The sequence below is a fragment of the Kogia breviceps genome, chromosome 1 (genome assembly GCF_026419965.1).
Source record: "Kogia breviceps isolate mKogBre1 chromosome 1, mKogBre1 haplotype 1, whole genome shotgun sequence".
In the NCBI taxonomy this organism is placed as follows: domain Eukaryota; kingdom Metazoa; phylum Chordata; class Mammalia; order Artiodactyla; family Physeteridae; genus Kogia; species Kogia breviceps.
The window spans coordinates 545,857-568,103 of record NC_081310.1 but is presented as its reverse complement, the minus strand read 5'-3'; the positions used below and the strand labels follow the sequence as shown (position 1 = coordinate 568,103).

The window sequence follows — 22,247 nt, the reverse complement described above, 5'->3', positions numbered from 1 at the left end:
CGAAGACCAGACGGAGCAGCGGGCTGGGCTCTCAGGTCTGAAGCCCGAGGGCTGGGCCGGGGTGAGGCGGCGCTGCGATGGGGGCGTGTGAGCGCCCCGGCCGCCCTGCCCCGGCTGCAACCCCCCCGCACCCCTTCAGTGCCTTAGTTTTGGATGAGTATCAATGATACGCTCACGTGCTTCGGAGAGCACGTGTGTTTCCAACTGTCCCGCCGTGCCCGCCACTGTCCCTGACCCTCACTGGTCACCACCACTACCGTTCGCTTCTCCGTCCTTGCAGAGTTTTTTCCTGCGCGAGCAGCAAGCGTGCGTATTCTTAGGAATCGCACCGCAGCGCGCCACACTTTTCTGCTCGCTCGCCTACGGACACAGCCCGCATCGGTGGAGAAACGCTCTCCTCTCTCGGTCTTTAAGAACCCCAGCTGACCTCCTGTTATGTAGATGGAGCACACACTTCATTCATCCCCCTTCTCGGGCATTTGACTTGCTTGATCTTTTGCTCTTACACGCGACACTGCAGCCGCTGGCCGTGCGTCCTTCACTGCACTTGTCATACACCCGTGAGGTACCTTCCCAGAAGTGGAACCGCGGGGTCAAAGGCCACTTACAGGTCACGGTATCTTCTCTACCTCGTAGCTCCCTTTGACGAATGGTCTGTGTTTATTCATAAGTTCTGCTTCCAGGGGCCTCCCTGTGAGCCCTGCTCTCCCTCGCGGCCCCGCTGGGCATCCCTCGCTTCAGCTCCTGGGCTGCTGGTCTTGTTTCCTCTTGGGGTTCCCGAGGCAACGTCCTGCGAGGTTGAGTGAGAATCCGACTAGCCGGGTATCCTTCTCTCCACCAGGCCAAATCATAGGTCAAAGGTCAACTGATGGGTTGACCACTCAGGCCAGGCCCCTTCCCTGGTCCCCGAAGGGCAGTGCGTGGAGTGTGTGGGGTCCTGCTGGAGTCTAACCCCAGCGAAACCCCTACTAGTCGACTGAAGTTTGTCAGCTTAATCATCGTCTTCCCCGTGTAGAAAATGGGAAAAATAATCTCAAGCTCAGACACTGTTAAAAGAATTTTAAAAGAATGTATAAAAAGTGCTGGGACGCCCCCGGCGGTCCAGTGGTTAGGACTCCGGGCTTCCGCTGCAGGGGGCCGGGTTCGCTCCCTGGTCGGGGAACTGAGGTCCCGCGTGCCGCTGGGCACGGCCAAAAGATTTTTTTAAAAAAAGGTGCCCAGTAAAGTATCGCATATATAAAAGAATAAATAAATCAAAAGAAACGAGTACATGTAAGCAGACCCTACTCTCAAGGGGCCGTCTGGCAGGGGGATGGGGGCTGAGCCATCCCGTCCCTGAAAAGGGCCACCCTGACACTCAGCTTCGGGTCTGTTGTCACAGCCTCGTCAGAAGGAGGCAGACGCCTCAGCGGTGAGACCCAAGGGCCCCCGCGTGCCCACCCCTCTGTCTGGGGAGCAGCCCTCCGAGGGACCACGGTGGCTGAAGTTCCGCCCTGTGGCTTCTTTCTCCTTGCGGCGGGCCTGCGCCTGGGGTGCCTGTTGCTCTGGCCCAGTGGCCGCTTTCCTCCTTCTGGGAACATCGATTCCACTTCAGCAACTGCCCCCACCGCCCCCTAATGCATGCGGCTTGCGGGGGACTTGGCTCCGGGTCCAGTGGTGGCCGTGACCCCGGCGTCTCGGCTTATTCTCTCTCTGCCACCGCGATGGGTCCGAGGACGGGCTCCCATCTCCGGAGCTCCCAGTGACCTGGGGAAAGCGTGACTGGTCCCCTTGGTTTGCGAAGCGATGAGTCCTTTGCTCGGGTGCGAGTGTGAGATCTGTCGCTGGGCTAGAGAAGACTCCTCCCTCCACACCCCAGCCCAAAGCCTGGAGGAAACCCACTCACCCCTTCGCAATCCCTGGGGGAAGAGGGCGGCCGTGAATGGGGTTTGGACGGGCAAGGAGGGTGGGCGGGGTGGGCTGTCAGGTGGGGAGGGTGGTGCTGGGAGGGGGTCCGCAGGGCAGAGGGGGAGGGCGGAGGGGCAGGAGGCCAGCCTCCTGGCTTCCTCCCTGAACCTGACCCCTGCAGGCTCTCCCCTGGGAGCTCACTGGTGGCTTCAGAATCACAGGACCAGGCGTCAGCACAGGGACACGCCTCAGGGAGCATCCACGCCCCCTCCTCACCGGGTGGGGGAGGGACTGCCTCACAGCTGCCCCGGGCCGAGGGGCAGACGCACAAAAGCCAGACCAGTGTCTGCGTAGGCGGTACATGGGGTCGTGGAGTTGGTCCAGACCTTCCATTGACAGCCCGCTGTCCTGAGGTTTTACTTGACTTCTCTGTCTCGTTATCACCAGTAACATGGAAATGACAGCGGTACCTAAGCTCTGAAGGTTACTGAAAAGATTAAAGGAGATTTTTCATGTGAAGAGCCTAGCTTAGTTCCTGGCACCTAGTAAGTACTTCAGAGACGTTAGATGTCATTACTTAATCCAAAAAGCGACGAGAAACCGGGGCTCTGAGCTGTCTTCCGGCTCAGCCGTGAGCACACTTGACAAGGAAGAGGAAGGGTCCCCGGAGGAGCCGCTCCCGAGGAGAAGGCAGGCAACCCGGGCTTGGAGCCCGGCAGGAGGCTGTGGGTTCGCGGGCGTCCATGGGTGACGGTACCGGGGACCCTGGGCCGTGAGAGAGGAGCGTCCCCTGGCACGGGCCAAGGTGGCTGGTGAGCTGTCAGCAGGGGGAAGCTGGGGGCTTCCCGGAGAGGACGTGTCCTGGGGGTCTCGCAAACATACCTCGGGTCTGGGGAGAACCCCGAGACTAAAGCTCACCCCCGGGGCAGCTGCGTCTGATGGGGGTCCGGGGGAAAGTGGCTCGGCAGGCCTTTCTCCAAAGCCGAGCTGCAAGGTCCCGCTTAAAGGCAGGCAGCGACGGGTGGAGGACGGAGGTCCGGCCCAGTGGGAGGTGGGGTTGGGGGAGAGGCAAGCCCACGAGGGGAGGAACCGAGGGGACCTGTCCCCTGATGGAGGCTGAGAGCTGGGGCGGATGGGCGCTCGGGGGCCCCGGCAGGAGCCACGTTGACTGGACAGAAGGAGCAAGTGCAGGCGTAGCTTCTGGGCAGAGACCTGCGCCCACCGCCCCGCCTCTCACAGCCGCCCGGGCTCCCCGTGTCGGCTCCAAGCGTCCCAGCGGCCAGTCAGCCCGGGGGCAGGTTCTGGAGCCACAGCGCCCCCCCCGCCCCCCGTCCTCCCCTCCCCCAGGCTGCCCCAACCTAAACGGGGCAACCTCGGTGAGCTGCTTGCTGACGGGAAAATAACTTGGCTGGGAAAGGAGCTTTATTTGTCCGTGCTGAATCCCCGCCGCAGCCGAACCCGCAAGGTGGGTGGTAAGATGTGTTCTTACTTAGATTTCGGGGAGCCGCGGGGGGCAGCAGGAGAGGATATTTGGAATCCGCAGTCGCGACGTCATCTCCTCTCCGGCTGGGCGGAACGGCGCAGCTTGCTTGTCCTGGCAAGCGGCGCTTTGGGGCCTTATGTGGCTGGACCGTCGTCCCCGCCCCCAGCCCCTGCTAAGCTCGAGGGTCGGCCCCGTGCTGGGCGCTCTGGGTGCAGTACCCCGTCAGCCCCCACAACTGTCGCCCCCTTCTACAGGACAAACCCCAAGCGTGGAGAGGTTGAGCAGGGCTCCGGGGGCGCACGGTTGGCGAGCAGCGCTGCCTGGGCCAGGCCAGGGTCTCCTGGACCCGTGTTCATGCTTTTGATGCTCTTCCATCCTTCCCTGGGCTGGGGGCGGGGCTGGGCTTCCCCATCTCCCTCTTCTCTCGCTCCTGTTCTCTGCCCAAGTCCCCTGTACTTGTTAACCCACAGGTGGAGGGATGGCTTCTAATAACTCCGGCTTTGGTATTTCTTGCAATTAGTGCAAAGGCCCTTGTGGCCACTATGTCCCGGCGCTTGGAGTGGACACACTGGCAGAGGGGTACAGGGCCATGAGGTACACCGGGTAACGGCCACGGCTCCTTCGGAGGGGCCGGACAAGGGCGTCCCAGGGCAGCTACATGGGCTGAGACCATCACGGTCCAGGTAGAGTCAGGGGGACGGCACAGGCCAGAGAGGCTGGCGTGCTGAGATTGGAGGGGCCGGTGCGGCTCAGCGTGGTGCAGAGCGGAGGGTGTGCGGGGAGGGGAGGCTGCGGGAAGGCACTGGAGGGCTTTAGGAGGAGGTGCAATCTGGCTTTTTCATCACCTGAAGATGTTCTTGCTGCTGTGAGGAGCATATGGACCGCAGAGGGTCCAGGCTGGAGGCCAGGGGACGAGGTACTGGCCGTGACGGCAGTGCACGCGAGAGACCTGGTGGTGGCCAGCTGTGGCGGGGGCTCGTCCTTTCCCCCATCGGCACTTGGTGTCTCCCTGCCACAGCGGCTGGTTTTTCCACCGCCGCCGGAGGTGAACAGGAAACACGCGACCCTGAGGGCTGCTGGTGGTCACTGCGGCGGGGGCAGAAGCTGAAGGAGGGTACGGTGACGGTGGCCGGCAGACGCGAGAGACAGCCTCTGAGCCACCAACCCAGACGCCTGCCCTGGCCCCAACTCCCGGTAAACAGGGCAGAGAACTTCCTGGGAATTAGCACCAGCCAGTTGGATCTCACAGCTGAAAGCATCCTGGCTGATACACTAATGGCATTTAGAAACCCCACATCTGACTTAAATGTGCCCAAGTACAGGAGACAAGCCTGGAACAGAATTAATTCCTGGGCTTTAACAAGAGAACAAAGCTGATTGTGAGAAATGGGTTCAAGAATTATGTAGAAGTTGGAAATTTATGAAGTGTGTGGGGGGGGACACAGAGGAAATGTACATCTTCGGTGACGGTGTCGCCTGGCGCTACCGCTCGTGCTCTAAGGCAGGCCAGTGCCGAGCGCAGGGCGGGTCTGCGGTGGGTGAAGGGAAGTTGCTCGCTCGCTGGATGCACTTTGCGCGCACGGTGCCCAGCCTGGCACAGGGCGACCGGCCTGGGAGACAGGCGGGACACGACAGTCTCTTCCTCTGCCTGGGCGGCCCCAACATCTGCTCTCACTCGGCACCTCGTTCCACTTCAGCCAATTTCTGCCCAAATCTGTCTTCTCCGTCATCTAAACGGGATGATACGCGCAGGCCCAAGTGTACTGCAAAGTCACGAGCAGGGATTCGAGCTTGCGCCTTAGTACTTGCCATGAAATGAAGCCGGAGACAGAAAGGATCGTGAAAATCCATGTAAGTCTGTGCAATTATCTGGTTAACCCCACGCCTGATTTTCTCACCAGTATATCCTAAAACACTTGGCACGCAGCCGGTGTTCAGTCACTATTTGTTGGACAAACGAAAGTTACACCACAGCCTTGTAAGTAAGTCACAGAAAGTGCAGGCTTCAAGAAACGTTGTTAACAGAAGGGTTAATTACCTTCCCTCCACACTGTGTTTAAGACTTCTGAAAACCTAGAACCCCGGAAGCGCGACGGTCACCGAACTGTCTCTGAGGCTACTTGAGCCCCAGGTCCGTCATGCAGTGTCCTGGGCGATGCTGCCGAGCCGGCAGAATAAACGACAACAGTTCCAAGCACTTGCACACGCGTGCTTGCTGTGTGGCTCTCTGGCCGGTGTGCTCCCAGACACACATTCAGGATAAACACATACGCGACACTACATGGTTATTTATTTCCCAGGTTTACAGGTTTGGGATACATATGTATGAGCTAAATCAAACCAACTACACTCAGGAGAATCAACACAGAGCAGAGCATATAAATACACAAGGTCTGTTTCACAGGATACAAAAATGATAATGTCATCAAATACAAAGAAAAACATTCCAGAAATGTAAGCAAACTGGACCAGGCTGGCAAAGAACGCATTAACTAAGATGGGCCAGGACCACGCCCGCCCTAAGCATCAGGGCAAAACTTCTTTTCTACGCCCCCCAGGTGCGTGGCTTTCCTTTTCTGCGCTTCGCTGGGTCCTTCCGAGTCTCCCGCCTCGGGGGGCTTTTCAGGAGTCTCCTCTTCATCAGCCTAAAAAGGAGCAGGCGGGGTAGGGCGCAAGGTTCACGCCGACTATTCTCCCAGGTCCTTCTTTGCTGCCTCCTGGATAGGACATTCTCTCCAAAAACAGCCTCCCCAATCCTCTGCGCTGGTTAATTTTTAACCCTTTCCACACGTGACGCTAACCACCACGGAACTCAGTCCGAAGCACGGGGCAGCTCAGCGAGAACGCTGTGTGCTCGCCTCTGCTCCTGAAGCTTGTCTTTTGTTAAATGAGGGGACAATCGATGAAAAATGGGGACGCTTCTCCTTCTCCTCCTCCCTTCCTCCACGCCCACTTCCCCTCCCGCCCTCCCCGGCTCCTGCAAAGAGCTCCTCTGGCCTAAACGAGAGACCTCGGCTGCCCTGTGGTATCGTGGGTGGACTGCAGCCGCCAGGAAACCCTCCAGCCGGCTGAGCTAGCTGCTGAGTAATTATGTAGGAGGCTGCGGTAGGAGAAGATCAACTGGCCATCCTAGCGCTCAGTAAGAACCTGGCAAGTCTAAGGAACACTGACACACACAGAGACACACTCACGCGTAACGGAACCACAACAAGAGAGCAACCGGAGCTTTATAGACACCCCACCTCGTGCCTCGCGTGCTTCTCTGTCCACTGCCTGGCGTTCCTGAGGAAGACTGGCTTGTTGTATTTAAACTCTGAGGACTGAGACGGAAGCAGAGGGTCAACGGAGAGAGAAGAGACTTGGTAACCAAGCTGCAGCCGCTACGCGACCCTCCTCAGCGGAGAGCAGGACCTGGGGAAAGCAGGCCGCGAGCGGGGGCCCGGGGGTGCTTACGATGTCGGCCATGAGCGGGTCATCGGGGTTGGGCTCGGCCATGAGCTGCTGAACAGAAGTCAGCAGGGTCGCGATGTTGAGGGACGGTCTCCAGGCACCCTAGGCAGACAGACAGACAGAGAGCGGCCCTAAGAACGTGCTTCTCTAACACAGGTTTTAGAGCCCAGGACCACGGAAGGGAAGAGGGTCGCCCCCACCCCCACCACTCACTTTGGGCGGCAATTTGAGAACATCTAAACAAATCCTTCCAGCAGAATCGATGTTGGGGTGGTAGATGGGAGTCAGAAATCGGATCTGAGGAGGTTCAAATGGGTACCTTTGGAAGCACAGGAGAACACGCGAGTTTTACTAAAGTACTGCTGCCTACATGATAAACAGCTGCTGGTGACCAGGACAACAGCCTTTGAGAGGCAAACCTTTGCTCTTGCCAAATTTTTATTACAAAAATCTATGAGCAGCGGAAAAGTTGAAATAATAGTACTGAAAACCCTCTTATACCCACCACCTGGATCAAGCCCCTTCACCCTCTAAATACTTCAGCATGTGTCTCCTAAGAATAAGGTCCCTTTCCTACAGAGCTGCAAAACTATCGGTATACCTGTGAAAAAAAAATATAAAAATTACTTTCCAATATCATCTACTACTCAGATTTCCTCAATATGCCCCCCCATTTTTATTTTTTTTACAGATGGGTGTTGAAAAACAGGATCTAATTTTGATTTATACACTGCATTTGGAAAACCCCCATCGGTCTCAGAACTGACGCCCCACCCCCGTGATTACTGAGCTGCTTCTCTCAGGACTTGTAACAAGCCTGGCCTGGTGAACAGGTGTCTACGAATCACAAACGACACTACAGCTACCACTCCCCTGATGAGAGCCGTACAGGAGACCTGGATTAAAAGGGGCCTGAACACAGAGGCAGAGAGAACGGAGGCCGCCAGGGGAGCCAGTGTTTAATGGGTGCGGGCTTTCAGGTTGGGAAGACGGAGAAGTTCTGGAGACGCACGAGGGGCGGCTGGGTGACAACGTGAACGCGTTTAACGCCACTGAGCAATGTGCCTAAAAACGGTTTAGACGGTCAATTTTATGTATATTTTACTGCAGTGACGGGCAGGGGGTGGGGTGGGGGTGAGGCCTAGATGTGATCCGGCTCAGTGTTAAGGAAAAGAAATCGAATTCCAGAGACATGAAATAACTTGCCCAAGGTCACATTAAGTCATGGTAAGACGAGGATTACAATCCAGGTCCTTTAACTCCTGCGTTCAACACTCTAAGAGTGTACACTGCTCTGTCTTCCAGTAACTGCGCTTTACCCTGGAAATTTAGGATATAGTTCACACTGACCTCTCAGGAATGTTAACTTCCAGCTTGAAAACACCTTTTTCATAAGGTGTGTTTGCTCCACCTAATATCTCTTAAAAAAAAAAAAAGAACAAAACGTCAAGAGGTAACCAGATGATCTGAATTACCACACCCCATGGACCTAATGCAGTCTGGTCCTAATGGAAAAGCTGGGTCTGGGACAGAAACTCTCTCAGGGCTTAACAAGTCCCCATGCAATGTACCAGTGCACCCAAAGCTGGTGTCAAACAAAGAATACACAGGAGATCAAAACCGAAGGGGGACAACGCTGGCCTCAGATCACATACAACGTGCAGTTCTGCTTGGGTTGGAACGCAGTGTTCTGAACACTTACGTTTCCCATCTGGCCTCACAGATATTTGAGAAGGTGAGCTTTGGTACTAACGCTGCTTCAGAGCTGATACCCAGATCTTGGCTTACAAATCAGTAAAAGATGGAATCAAAGGCCAAAGAAGAAATGTCATGGAAACCTTTTGTAAATGCAAACAAATCAGGTAGAAAGATGGCGGGGCACTTTGACCTTGCAACTGTCCCCTAGTTTAGAAGAACACACAGGTGTTCAAACTTCAGCACAACCTTTACAGGGTTGTGACCCGTCACGTCTGCTGCGACACCTACGAGCTCGCAGAGCTTCCATTCGGTCCCCGTCCTGCCAGCACGTGATGCCCGGGGGCGGCTCCGCAGCCAGCAGGCTCAGCTCTCTCTTCAGACGGGATGCTCTCTGCATGACCCCAGGGAGAAGCACCCACACACGGTTCCCGGCGCCGCACTCAACGCTGGCTGCGATCCCTGGGGAGAAAAGGAGCACCCACGAAAGGGTCGGTGACAGTGACCCCAGTGTTTAGCACACGGGTTCAATTCACTGAAGGACAAAGTCCTCATATTAATCTCTATTCTGAGAAGGGAGTTTGAGTTTTTTCTATTTCCTTCTAGTTATCTATTCAAGCAAACACATCTAAAAAAATAAAGTATAAAACAATGCAAAAATGTCTACAAAACTCTACACGCTTTAAATTAATGTCTGTCTCCACTGATAAATAACTACCTACTGAGGCAGAGCCTGGGTCTAGCTGTGCTCAGCACTGCGCCCTCAGGTGCCCAGCAGAGAAACGGACGGTCAAGTACGAGCTGTGGGGGGAGAGCAAGAGCAGTGGCGGGGGACAGTCATCGCTCCAGCGAGGTTTATAAACGAAGGCTTCAAGGCCTGGGGTTTTCTCCACGCAGTCTGGAATCCGCGTATTTCTCAACCCTTCAGAGTCCGCTCCGTCAATCTCATCTTTCTTTAGTATTTCCAATCTTCTTTCCTTCTTCCCACATCAACTTTCAAACATGCTCAACATCTCGCATCTAAAACAAGCCCCTCCCCCTTCTCGGCCCTACGCCCCCCTCTGGCCGCCTCTGGCTCCGCAGGTGAGTCACAAACACCACCTCCCAGCCTGCTGCCATCTCTACACCTCATTCATGACATTTTTGACAAATACATAATATTAATGTAATCAATTACATTAATATTTACACTTTTGTGTATTAAAATTTTCCTTACCCCCCAAACTTAGATACTTTCACATTTAAGTCTTCGATCCACTAGCAATCAATTTGTGGGTATAGTGTGAGCAGGGGTCCAAGTCTGAATTATTTCCCTCATATGAAAAACCAATTGTCCTAGTCCCATTTATTGAAAAGTCCATCTTTTCCTTGCTGATGTTGGCATAAATTTCCATACATGTATGGCCCTGTTTTGGGATTATCGAATTTGTTTCATTGGTCAACTGTATTATCTTTCAGCCAATACCCCACTGCTTTAATTGTAGCTTATTATTAGTAAGACCTGGTATGTGGGAAGGTGAGTTCTTCCCCCTTGTTCTTTTTCTTCAAGAATGTCTTGGTTATTTCTTAGTCCCCTGCTCTCCCATATGAATTTTAGAACAGTTGAAAAAGTCTACAAATAATATACATACACACACACACACACACACACACACAGAAAGCTGCTGTGATTTCGACTGGAATTCCACTGACTCCACAGATCAATTTTGGGAGAACTGACATCTTTATGGTAGTGAGTCCTACAGTTCATGAACATGCTATGTTCAGGTCTTTCCGGATGCTTTTTAATAGTTTTATAATTTTCTCTATAAAGAGTTTACCTTTTGTTAGATTCATTCCTAAGTACTTTATATTTTAATCTTTTTAAAAACTCTATTTTCTCCCCATTTCTTATTGATATATGTAAATATAGATTTTTAACTAAAACTTAATAATGCTAATAATGAATCTATTTGGGAGGTGGGCTGCGGTTGGTAATTCTACATATATCATCCATGAATAATCAGTTTATTTCTTCCCTTCTAACCTTTTTCCCATCTTCTATTCTGGCTATAACTTCCAGTACAATGCTGAAGAAAAGAGCTGATAGCTGGTATTCTTATCCTATTCCTAACCTTAGAGGAAAAACTTTCAACACTATTGCTTATGGGTAAAACTGGCCTATAATTTTCCTTCCTAATTTCATCATCAGTTATCAAAGTTAAGCTGGCCTCCTGAAATGAGTTAGTTTGACATCCTATAGAAGAGTCTGGGAGATTAGCTGTTTCTAAGATGTTTGACAGAATGATACCTGGTAATGGCGTTTTCAATGTGAGAAGATTTTAAACTACAAATCCAATTTCTTTCAATATTACAGCATTATTTAAGCTTTCTATTTCTTCTTGAGTCAATTTTGGCAAGTTAAATTTTTCTACAAATTTATCTATTGCATTGTTTTACATTTATTTGTATAGTTATCTTTTCAATTTTGACATATAATGCTATACACTGCTTTCTAAGTACCAGTGCATTACAAAGTTTTGATATGTAGAATGTTTATTCCTCTATTCTCAATATTGTCTAATTTCCATTACGATTTCTTTAATTTATTTAGAAACAGCTTTCTCAATTTTCAAACATGCAGGAGCTTCAGAGTTATATTTACTATTGATTTCTAATATGTAGCTTTTCAAATCCTTTGAAGTGTGTTGAGTCTTGCTTTATTGCAAAATATGCAGTCGATGTTCATAAATGTTCCAGGTGTGCTTATGAGTAAGACTGCCCTAAAGTTACAGGCTCAGCGTTCTCTACGCGCCCACTAGAGAGGTGTGCTGGTCGTGTTGCTCAAGTCTTCTCCCTCCTTACTGATTTCCCCTCCTCTGTGATTTATCAGTAATGAGAGTGATGTTTATTGAGAGTAGCTCATTCTAATGCGAAATCTCTTAATTTCTCCTTATAGTTCTATCAATTTTTGCCTTATATATTTTAGGCTAAGCTCTTAGATACACACAAATTTAGAACTGCTACATATTCCTAGCAAATTATAGCTTTTATCACTAGCAAAGAACCCTTCTATTCCCCGGTAATGCCTTTTTCTTAAAGTGTATCTCATGTTAAAGCTACTCCAGCTTTCTTCTGGTTGGTATTTGCTGAGACATCATTTTCCATCGTTTTATTTTCAACCTTTCTACATCTTTACACTTTAGATGTGCCTCTTGTATATGTCTGTATTGTTTAAACCCAGTCTTTAAATCTTTATCTTTTAATTGGTATATTTAATATATTTACATTTACCGATATATTAGTTATCGATTACCATAAAACCACTCGAAACTTAGTGAACAAAAACAACCACCGTTTTGTTTGCTATAATTCTGTGGGTCAGCAATTTGAGCTGGGCTCAGCTTAACAATACTTCTTTTGGTCTTGTCTGGGGTTACTAATGTGGCTGAAGTCATCTGGGGGCTCTACTGGCAGCTGAATGGACTGGGAGGTCTAAGCTGGGGTGGTTCATCTCCTTCCACCTCTGACGGGAGGACCGGCAAAGTCACATTGAAAAGGGGCACACAGCCTGAGCTGGGAGGAATGATGGCCATCTTTGCAAACAACCTACCACAATCATAATTACGGACATGTTTATAAGTTTCCATATCTTATTTTATATTTTCCATTTGTCCTTTTTCTAATTTTCTTTTTCTCTTCTTGTGGGTTGATTTATTTTCTCATTCCATTTCCCATCTACTAGCTTGAAAGTTATAAGCCATATTTGTATTTTTTCCTTAAATTACCACATAGATTTTAACATGCATATTTAACTCACCAAAGTCTAAAGTTACCATTAGCCTCCTCCCAAACAATACAAAGACTCTAGAATGACTTAACTCTGATCACAACCTTCACTGCTGACTTATACTGTTTTCTACTTTGATTCTATCATTTTCTTTAAATCCAACAAGGCATTGTTATTACTATTTTATACAGTCAAAGTGTAAGAAATACTGGGTGAAAAATTTCCAAATATTAAAAAAATAACAACCTGCAAACCCAGGAAGATAGAAGCTACCCAAGCAGAATAAATACGAAGAAAACCACACCTAGGCTAGGCATGTTAGGAGAATAGCAAGAATGACAAGGATGGTAAATAACTACATCAGTATACGCCATATGTTCAAGACGTAGAGAAGAGCATGAGCATGTTAAGAAGAAACATGGAAGATATTTTAAAAAAAAGACGCAAATTAAACTTCTAGAAATGAAAGACGCCATGTGTGAGATTTAAAATATACTGGATGGGATTAACAGCAGACTAGACAGTGTAGAAGATTAATGAATTTTAGGACACAGTGATACATACAATCCAAAACCAAACAGTGTAAAAAACCGTAAAGAAATGATCAGACCCTCATCAAGCGCCTGTGGGGACACGGAAACCTCTGGCTTCCGAGTACTTAATCGAAGTCTGCCCGTCAGTTGCCAAGGAGCTTAAAGATCTCATAAGTTAAACGTTCAGCGAGGACGGAGTGTCAGGAGGGTGTCCCAGAGGCTAACAGTAGGAACAGCAGCACTCCTCACATCTTTGCCCACCCTACGCAAGGTGAAGGAGACGTAAAAGACCAAAATTCACTTATATGGATATGTGGGGGGCGTTGTCTACCAGCCCCTTCTATGAGTTACTGTCTTAAACGACATATTATTTTATACTGCTAAACTTTCACAAAAGAAGTCTATAACAAGAATGGTTGATGAAAGATATGTAGTAAGAACATTCTGCATGAATAAGGGCAATAAGCATTCTAAGTATTCCACATACAAGAACATTGGATTAAAGAGTATACTGCGAAACCCTTAATCCAGGACTTCCATGGTAGTGATCAGACAGCATAAAGGTCAGATAAACACAGTAAAGAATTGTATGTTTTATCCACCAGACATATTTAGTACTGAAGGGACTTTAGAGATCATCTAGTTCAACTTTTTAAAAATACAGACAAAAAAATAAGACCTAACAAGTGAAATGGCTTGATTTTTCTGTTTAAAAACTAACTAATGGTTATTTCTGGATCACTGTGACTATGAATAAATAACTTTCTTTTAAAACTTTTTTCTAGAATAATTATATTATTTATAGAATGAGAACAGTAAGTTATTATAGGAAAAAGCATCCTATTTCCCCTTAAAAAGAATTTCTGGATCTACCTGAATGAGTTTGCCAGGTTGTGCCCAGTTTCCGGCTTCTAAAGTCTTCATTTCCCCTCAACAAAGATTTCTTAACTACCAAGGGAAAGCCCAGTTTTCTAAGACCAATTGTAACAGCTTCAGCAAGAACAGCTTGAAGATGTGACATCAGCTCACCCTGCTAAATGTCCAGTACCTGAATTCTGATAACATAACCCTATCCTGACAGCTTCTCTAATAGCATAAACCCCATAAGGACAGAACCAATGGTGTGCTCGCAAATTCCATGTCCCAAGGAGTCCAGACCAGGGTTGTCAGATAAAATTACAGGATGCCCAGTTAAATCTCAATTCAAATAAATAAGTTTTTAGTATAAGTATGTCGTGAAAAAAGAAAAATTTAAAAAGAACAGAATATTAGTGATAACATTAAACAGGCTTGAGTTGGGAGAGGGAAGAGGAGAGAAAAAATATTTGAAGAAATAACAGCCAAGAAGTTCTCAAATATGATGAAAACTATAAACTCAGATTCAAAATGCTCATGGAGCCACAAACATAAGAAACCTGAAGAAAACACCAAGACACATCCTTATTAAACTGCAGAAAACCAGTGATAAAAAGTTTAAAAAGCATCAGGAGGAAAAAAAAAGTCATATTATGTACAGAGGAACAAAGGTAAAAAGGCAGCAAATGTCTCCTCGGAGACAATGCATGCCAGAGGACAGTGGAACCACTTCTTTAAAATATGGAAAGAGAAAACCGTTGACTTAGAATTCTATATCTGGCAAAAATAAAGGAGATACAATGGAAAAATAATTAAACATAAGAGTAAATCTTTGCGACCTTGCATTGGGCAAAGTCTTCTCACATATGACACCAAGAGCACAAGAGACAAAAGAAAAAATAAACTGAATTTCATCAAACTTAAAAGCTTTCGTGCTTCAAGAACATCATGAAGAAAGAAAGTGAGGGACTTCCCTGGTGGTGCAGTGGTTAAGAATGCAGGGGGGGCTTCCCTGGTGGCGCAGTGGTTGAGAGTCCGCCTGCCGATGCAGGGGACACGGGTTCGTGCCCTGGTCCGAGACGATCCCACATGCCGCGGAGCGGCTGGGCCCGTGAGCCATGGCCGCTGAGCCTGCGCGTCCGGAGCCTGTGCTCCGCAAAGGGAGAGGCCACAACAGTGAGAGGCCCGCATACCACACACACACACACACAAAAAAAAAGAATGCAGGGGACATGGGTTTGAACGCTGGTCTGGGAAGATCCCACATACTGTGGAGCAACTAGGCCTGTGCGCCACAACTACTGAAGCTCATGCGCACCACAACAAGAGAAGCCCACGCAAGGCAACGAAGAGTAGCCCCTGTTCTCCGCAACTAGAGAAAGCCCGTGCAGCAACGAAGACCCAGCACAGCCAAAAAAAAAAAGGAAGTGAGAAGACAATACACAGTAGGAGAGAAAACATTTACACATCATACACTTGATAAGGAATTTATTTGTATCCAGAACATATAAATAACTCAATAATGAAAAGACCTGATTAAAAAATGGACAAAGGATCTGAATAGATATTTCTCCAAAGAAGATACACAAATAATTGAATAAGCACGTGAAAAGATGCTCAACATCATTAGTCACTAGGGAAATGCAAATCAAAACCACAACAAGCTGTAACTTCACAACCACTAAGATAGCTATAACCAAAAAGACAGCATCTAAGTGTTGGCGAGGGATGTGGAGACACAAATCCTCATATGTTGCTGGTGGAAATGCAAAATGATGCAGCTGCTTTGGAAAACAGTCTGCCAGTTCCTCAAAACAGTTAACAAGGAGTAACATATAACCCTGTAATTCTACTCCTAGGTATATAATCAAGAGAACTGAAAACTTATCTACATAAAAATCTGTACATGAATGGTCACAGCAGCATTATTCATAATAGCCAAAAAATGGAAACAATCCAAACATCTGTCAACTGAAAAATGGATAAACAAAACGGGGAATGTCCATGCAATGGAATATCATTCTGCAATGAGAAGAAATAAAGTGATTCACCAATTCCACTTCTGGGAATACATCCAAAGGAAACAACTCTAACTTGAAAAGGTATCTGCATCCTCATGTTCAAAGTGTTATTAACAATGGCCAAGACTCAGAAACAACATCCATCAATGGATGAACAGCTAAAGAAGTTGTGGTATGTATACACAACTGAATACTATTCAGCCATAGAAAAAGAGGAAATCCTACCATTTGCAGCAAGATGAATGGACCTTGAAGGCATTATACTAAGTGAAATAAGTCAAATACTGTATGACCTCACTCACTTATATGTGGAAAAGGTCACATTTCAGGATCTGGTTCTCAGTTTTGTAGTCTAAAACTTCAACTTGGCAGTAACCCTAGATTTGATAGGGCTTAGATGTACTAATTCATGCCAAGCTCACTCACAAAGACTTAAACATTAATTAAAAGGTCAATTTATTAATTTGTAAAACTACAGTAAAATGTTTAACTCCACATATTCTCTAAGTTATTCCTACTTGGAAAACTAATTATAATCAGAAGGTTATCTGGTGGTCATAGATTGTAGTTAGGAGGACGATAGCAACTTACGATAATCATAAACTTAAATTGAGGCATCTATCTTCACCATACGTTCAAAGGTGACTAAGTTTGTGTATTGGTTGGACCAAGGTACTCTCCTGAACTGGGCTGCAAAGACAGAGGGTTCCTTGGTTCCCCTTCTCATCTCCAGGGCTGTTGCTTCTCCACAACTGACACACTCAGAAATATTTAAATAGAATTAGTAATACTACAGGCAAATTAATATGTTAAATAGAATCAATTACACTACAACAGTCATTCATGTAAATTTCCTTAGCCACACCTTTAAGACCATCATCTCTGGAACCAGTTACTTTAGGTACTTAACCACTATTTTTATATACTGGTCCTTACCACTTTTTCTCAGTAAGCAGACACTGGGAATCAATGACAATAAAACAAATATGCAAAAGTCACAGTGTCGGGGCGGGGGGCAGGGGTACGTCTGAGGGGGCAGGGAGGAGGCGGCGGTGGGGGGGCCGGCAGGGAGAATGTCTAGGGGAGAGGGAGGAGGGGGCGGGACGGCCGGGGGGAGGGGCATGCCTGGAAGGGATGGGGGAGGCCCGGGGGCTGGGAGGGGGCGGCCGCTGGGGCGTGGTGGTGGCAGCGAGATGGCTGGGGGGACAGGGGTACAGGCCGGGGGCGCGCGCCCGCCACGGCTGTCAAGACATCCAGAGCCTCCGTTCCACAGCCGATAGTCGGAGAAGAGGAAGGTCCCCCGACAGGCAGAAAGCCGCCCCCTCCGACTCCCCCCGGCAGACCCCCGCGGGCGGCCTCTCAGCAGGAGAGCCCGAGCACCCGCTCTCTCACCTGCGCTAACGCCACTCTCAGTGCAGAGGCGCCAACCAGCCTGCGCCGCGCCTGCGCGAGCTCGACGGTTGAGTCGCCCCGCCTCCCGCCCGCGAGGGTGTGATTGGTCCGGAGCGCCGCCCGGGAGGAGCGCGGCCTCCGATTGGCTAGGCTCCGAGCGGGCTCCGCCCACGCGCTTTGAACGGGGGCGCGGCGCGCGGGAACTGGCTCCGTCTGTCCGAGTCAGAGGCGCGGTAGAAGGAACCGGGAGAATCTGATCTGGAGAAGGGGCTGCGGTCAAGGTTTTTCACGCGGAGGGGCTGCCGCTCCAGGACAGTCATACCCGCGGAGGGCGCTCCGGGAATTCAACGGAATCTGAGGAACTGGGGGTTCGGAGTCGGGTTCCGACTTGGGGCGCGCGGCCCGGCGGCCCTGGCTTCCCGCGCGGGGAGCGTCCGTCGTGCTCGGACTGCACTGCCGGCCGGAGGCCGCATCCACCCTCTGTCTTAATTCTGGAGTTGGCTGCTTATAAGCCAAACCGAAAGAATTGGATAAAAGAAAAAAGAAAAACAGAAAGAACTACATGGGCTAAATGTACAGTCTCTGTTTGTCCACCAGAGGGAGGTATGTTAACTGGTGGGAACAGAGGCCACGCTTGAAAGGTTTTCATAAACTGTACCCGTGTCATTGCTTTAAAAAATGGAGTATTCTAATTTGTAGTTCATGTTTTAAGTGTATGGGAAATTATCATTTAATAAAAGTTTCCTCACTTCATACAACAGTGTATGTGCATCATAGCTGGTGCACTTAGTACATTTAAAAGTTCAAAAATTGTGGTGATGGTTTTGTAATGTGTAAAAATACCAAATCACTATGTTGTGCACCAGGAACTGACATAGTTTATAGGTTAATTATACTTCAACAAACAAAAAAAATCTTATAGAAAAAGAGAACAGATTTGTGGTTTACCACAGGCAGGGGAATTGGATGGAGGTGGTAAAAAGATACAAATTCCAGTTATAAGATAAATAAGTACTAGGGATATAATGTCCAATGTGATAAATGTAATTAACGCTGCTGTATGTTATATATGACAGTTAAGAGAGTAAATCCTAGGAGTTCTCATCACAAAATATAGCTTTTTCTTTTTCTTTTATCTTGTTATCTATATGAGATGATGGCTATTCACCAAGCTTACCGTGGTCATCATCTCAAGATGTATGTGCCGCACACCTTAAACTTACACAGTGCTGTATGTCAATTATATCTCAGTAAAACTGGAAGAAAAAAGTACAAAAATTATGTTTTACTTATACACAGGATTATTTGTCAGGATTTATTCACTTGCATATAAAATATTTTTTTCTTTAGAATATTTAGGAAATCTAAACTCTCATGTTTGTTTAATGGTAGTAGACAATTGTGTAAGTTTATTGTTTAAGTTTACTCTCAGAGAGCGCTGCTTGGGGGAAGACGTTTCAGAAAAAAACTTAGATGATTTTAATTTTGAAAAGCTTTTCAAATCATCACACACAGATTGATTTGTTTTTTTTTTTTTTTGTGGCATAACTTTTTTTTGGCTGAGCTAGTTAAATTAATTAGATTATAATAATTATCACTGCATTCCGTAATCACATAGCTGAAAGATTCATCTCCTTCCAGGTAGGTTTGCACTTAAATTATGTAAGGAACTTAACTACTTATATTTTTCTTTAAAATCTCTAAAGAGGGTATCATTTTCTTACTACCTCAGGAAAAAAGCAAATAGATACAGTAAGAAAGTACTACCTGCAACTTCCCAGTATTGAGACTGAATTCTTCTTATTGAAATTTAAGTTCATACCTCTTGGGAAAGTATGGATTTAACTTGGACTTGGCCAATTTTAGCTTATTTTTACAACTGGAACCAGATGTTTCTTCTTTCCTGATTCTGAATGCGGAAAGAATATAGCCAGAGAAATATAACATTATCGATCCATGAAAATTTTACCCTAGTTTAAAAATCCTTATTAGAAAACCAGGATGTAAAATATATGGTCCAATTATACATACTTTTTTTGAGCCGATATTGTGGACCAGGATCATAATATTAAAATGGTGCACGTGGATTGCTGTCAGAGATCTGTTTCCTGAGATTTCAGCAATTTGCTGAAATTTGAAAACTTGCCCTTCTCTTACTTTTTTGTTTCCTTGCCAGACTAGCAGAGTTCAGCTAATAATGGTTTCTTGAAGAGGGTTGGGTTCCTAGCTAAGTATTATTTCCTATCTGGTTTAATATCAATATTTCTTTTATTCTATAGGGACTGTTCTATTTGAGAGCTTGTGAGCAATTTTAATTATCAGCAAGAGGCTGAGTTGGAATACGAAGAGGTTCCATGCTGACAAGTTACAAAGTAAACCTCATACAGAATTTTTAATTCCAATAGATGATGAGGCATAAGAAGTTCTATGGTGACTAAACTGATGCAAGGAAAATATGGCTATATAAAGTATACAGTATTACATCTTTTATTTTTATGCACATTGTTCTTCACAGTCCTCAAAGATGTATGACTTAATTAGTATTTATAAAGAATTCAAGGATACCTAATTAAAGCATATATGGATAGAAGTAGTATTATTAGACATAATAATTTACATTTATATGTCCCTTTTTCATTTGATTCTTAGCTTGTTTCAGGGGAAATTGAGGCACATGATAGAACATAGTAAAGTTTCCCTTTACAACGACCTAATCATTTTTGCAACATTTTTTTAAATGAAAAACTTCATACAGGAAAGTTTAAAGAACCTAATAATTGTATATATTCTCTATCATAATGGAAAACACAGTTATGTTTTGTCCAGGGCTAAAGCCCTGGGGAGTTAAAGTTACTGAGTCAACCTGACAGGTTTTAATAACCAAGTTCACTGTGAATATGAAAATGGCCTGCGTGCTGCCTTAGGAATTTAGGACGCGCATGGTATTTTTTAAAAATTCAACTATAGTTGACTTACAATATTGTTTGCACCATAGTATTTTTTTGTAGCTTTGGGAAAAAAATGGAAGACGGGATATATGTCTCACATATGCCTCCCAAGAACTTAAGATCCATGAAAAGGGTAGGTGAGAGACAGAAGGGAAATTAATATTTATTGTGAACTGGTATACGCACAGAGATAGTACTAGATATTCTTGCATGTATTATCTTATCCGCTCCACACGACCACCCTGTGAGATTTTATTTTTTTTAAGTTTTTGGCCGCGCCAGGTCTTGTGGGATCTTAGTTCCCGAGCAGGGATTGAACCGGCGCACCCGGGCGCTTTGAGTCCTAACCCCTGGACCTCCAGGGAATTCCCTAAGGTATTATTATTCCCATCTTACAAATCAGGCTCGGAGAAGTCAAGTAACTTGTTGGGAGAAGAACTGAACTTGAATGCGCTTCCCACTATACCTGGGAGCATCATTCCCAGGATCTCTTCAGGACCACCTGTTAATGCGTTCTAAATTACAACGTTAATTAAGCTCTGGATTTACAACCAGGACACGGTTTTGAGAGTTTCGGGTACTTTCCGTCCAGTTTTCCGCAATAGAAAGTAGGGATAATTACCGACCCCTTTTCCACTTCAAAAGACTGACGTGATAATTAGGGAGCCGAGATTAGCTGGAAGACAGAACAAGAATAAACTACGACTCCCAACAAGCCCGCAGAGGTGACTCGGGCGGGGGACAGCTCCCGCTTCGGGGCAGAGGTGACCTCGCGCGTCCGCGGCCAAGCAGGGAGCCCCCCCACCCCCACCCCGGGCCGTGCCTCTTTCCCGATGCATCCAGGGACTTGTAGTTCCCATCGGGCGCGGGTGAGCCTGGGGGATAGGGAGCGCGCGGATCTCCTACTACAAGTCCCGTGATTCGACCGGGGCGCCGCCGCGCCTGCGTGCTGAGGCCGCGGGGGGGAGTGCGGGCGGCGCGGGCAGCGGAGCAGTAAAGATGGCCGCGCGCGGGTCTCCGCCCTCCGCTCCCGGCTGAGGCGCTTGGCTGCGGCTGCGGCGGCGGCCCGCAGCAGCGGCGGCGATGGCGGAGATGGAGCACCTGGGCGGGAAGCGAGCCGAGTCGGCGCGGGCACGGCGGGCCGAGCAGCTACGGCGCTGGCGGGGCTCGCTGACGGAGCAGGAGCCCGCCGACCGGCCGGGCGCGGGGCTGCCGTCGCAGGCTCAACGCGGGGGCCCGCGGGTCCGCTTCGAGGACGGCGCCGTGTTCCTGGCCGCCTGCTCTAGCGGGGACACCGACGAAGTGAGGCGGCTCCTGGCCCGGGGCGCCGACGTGGACACGGCCAACGTGGACGGCCTGACCGCCCTGCACCAGGTGAGCGCGCGGGGCTGGCGGCCGAGCCACCTCCCGCCCCCGCCGCGGCAGGGGTCCCCGCCGCCCGGCAGTGTCCGCATCCCGCCGCCCCCGGTCGGCGCGGTGTCCTCCGGTGCGCGCCCGCGCCGCCTGCCCGGTTCCCTCTCGGAAGCCGGCTTTCCGTTCTCCCGGGAGCGAGTCCGGGGTCGGGCCGGGGCTGGCGGGTGTAGGTCCGCGCCGCGAACTCTCGTTTGCGATGGTTCGAAGGCAGCTTCCGTGTCCCGCTTGCCCAGCTCGCGAGCCCCCGACCTCACGCTCTCCCCGCCAGCGTTACCCCCGCCGGCGGAGAACCAACCTGCGGAATCACCTGGTTTGCTTGATGCTCGTGGAATAGCCTTTCTTTCTTTCTTTCTTTTCCCCTAAAGCCCCCTGTGGAAATGACACGCCCCGGATCGGGCTGTAATCTGTGGACTGTGGGTAACTTGACAGTTAGTTCTGTGCTTGGAACGAACACCTTCACTTTCCCCCTCTTATGCAACCATGTTCTGTGTGGCTGTCATGACTAACTGCACCCTCCCTCTCCACGTGGAACTCCATCAGTTATTTCGGTGAGCCGGGAGCTGGACACCCACTCTTAATCTCTCTTGTTTTCCTTCTGCTGTCTGTGCAAAGTGGATGTGTTGGCATGGGAATCCACTTCTAAATAATAATTCAAGTTCGCGTCATACAGCTTCCCTGAACGTACTAGCCAGTACCTTAAAATTCGTCCTCACCGCGTTTGCAGTCCTTTTTTTTTTTTTCAGATAAAAGAAGCTTCTTTTCACCCTGTTATATGCATTTCTTCATGCTCTTAACAGTGCC

General features: G+C 48.3%; 2 protein-coding genes across 27 annotated transcripts in view; one reads left to right on the top strand and one right to left on the bottom strand.

Annotated features, from left to right (window-relative positions):
• Nucleotides 1–4,757: 4,757 nt before the first annotated feature.
• UBE2T (ubiquitin conjugating enzyme E2 T) lies at nt 4,758–22,027 on the bottom strand. 3 transcript variants are annotated; one of them, XM_067026828.1, is made up of 7 exons: nt 21,742–22,027; nt 8,807–8,977; nt 8,171–8,240; nt 7,034–7,139; nt 6,824–6,922; nt 6,613–6,690; nt 4,758–6,015 (listed from the first exon to the last, which is right to left on the bottom strand). In XM_067026828.1, exons 2-7 carry the CDS (start codon nt 8,913–8,915, stop codon nt 5,890–5,892), a joined length of 588 nt encoding a protein of 195 aa, XP_066882929.1. In that variant the 5' UTR covers nt 8,916–8,977; nt 21,742–22,027; the 3' UTR covers nt 4,758–5,889. The 3 variants fall into 3 exon arrangements, with proteins under 3 accessions (XP_066882929.1, XP_066882933.1, XP_066882924.1); XM_067026832.1 differs by having other exon boundaries at nt 21,754–22,027; XM_067026823.1 differs by lacking the exon at nt 21,742–22,027 and adding an exon at nt 17,086–17,166.
• PPP1R12B (protein phosphatase 1 regulatory subunit 12B) overlaps nt 21,008–22,247 on the top strand; it is a 219,842-nt gene continuing 218,602 nt past the window's right edge. For 18 of the 24 annotated variants that reach the window (XM_067026629.1, XM_067026597.1, XM_067026589.1 and 15 more), the window contains exon 1: nt 21,010–21,407. In XM_067026629.1, the coding sequence (XP_066882730.1) occupies nt 21,117–21,407 (291 nt within the window). In that variant the 5' untranslated portion in view covers nt 21,010–21,116. Of the gene's footprint in view, nt 21,408–22,247 lie in introns of all 24 variants that reach the window. The other 6 variants (XM_067026691.1, XM_067026699.1, XM_067026695.1 and 3 more) reach the window with 2 other exon arrangements.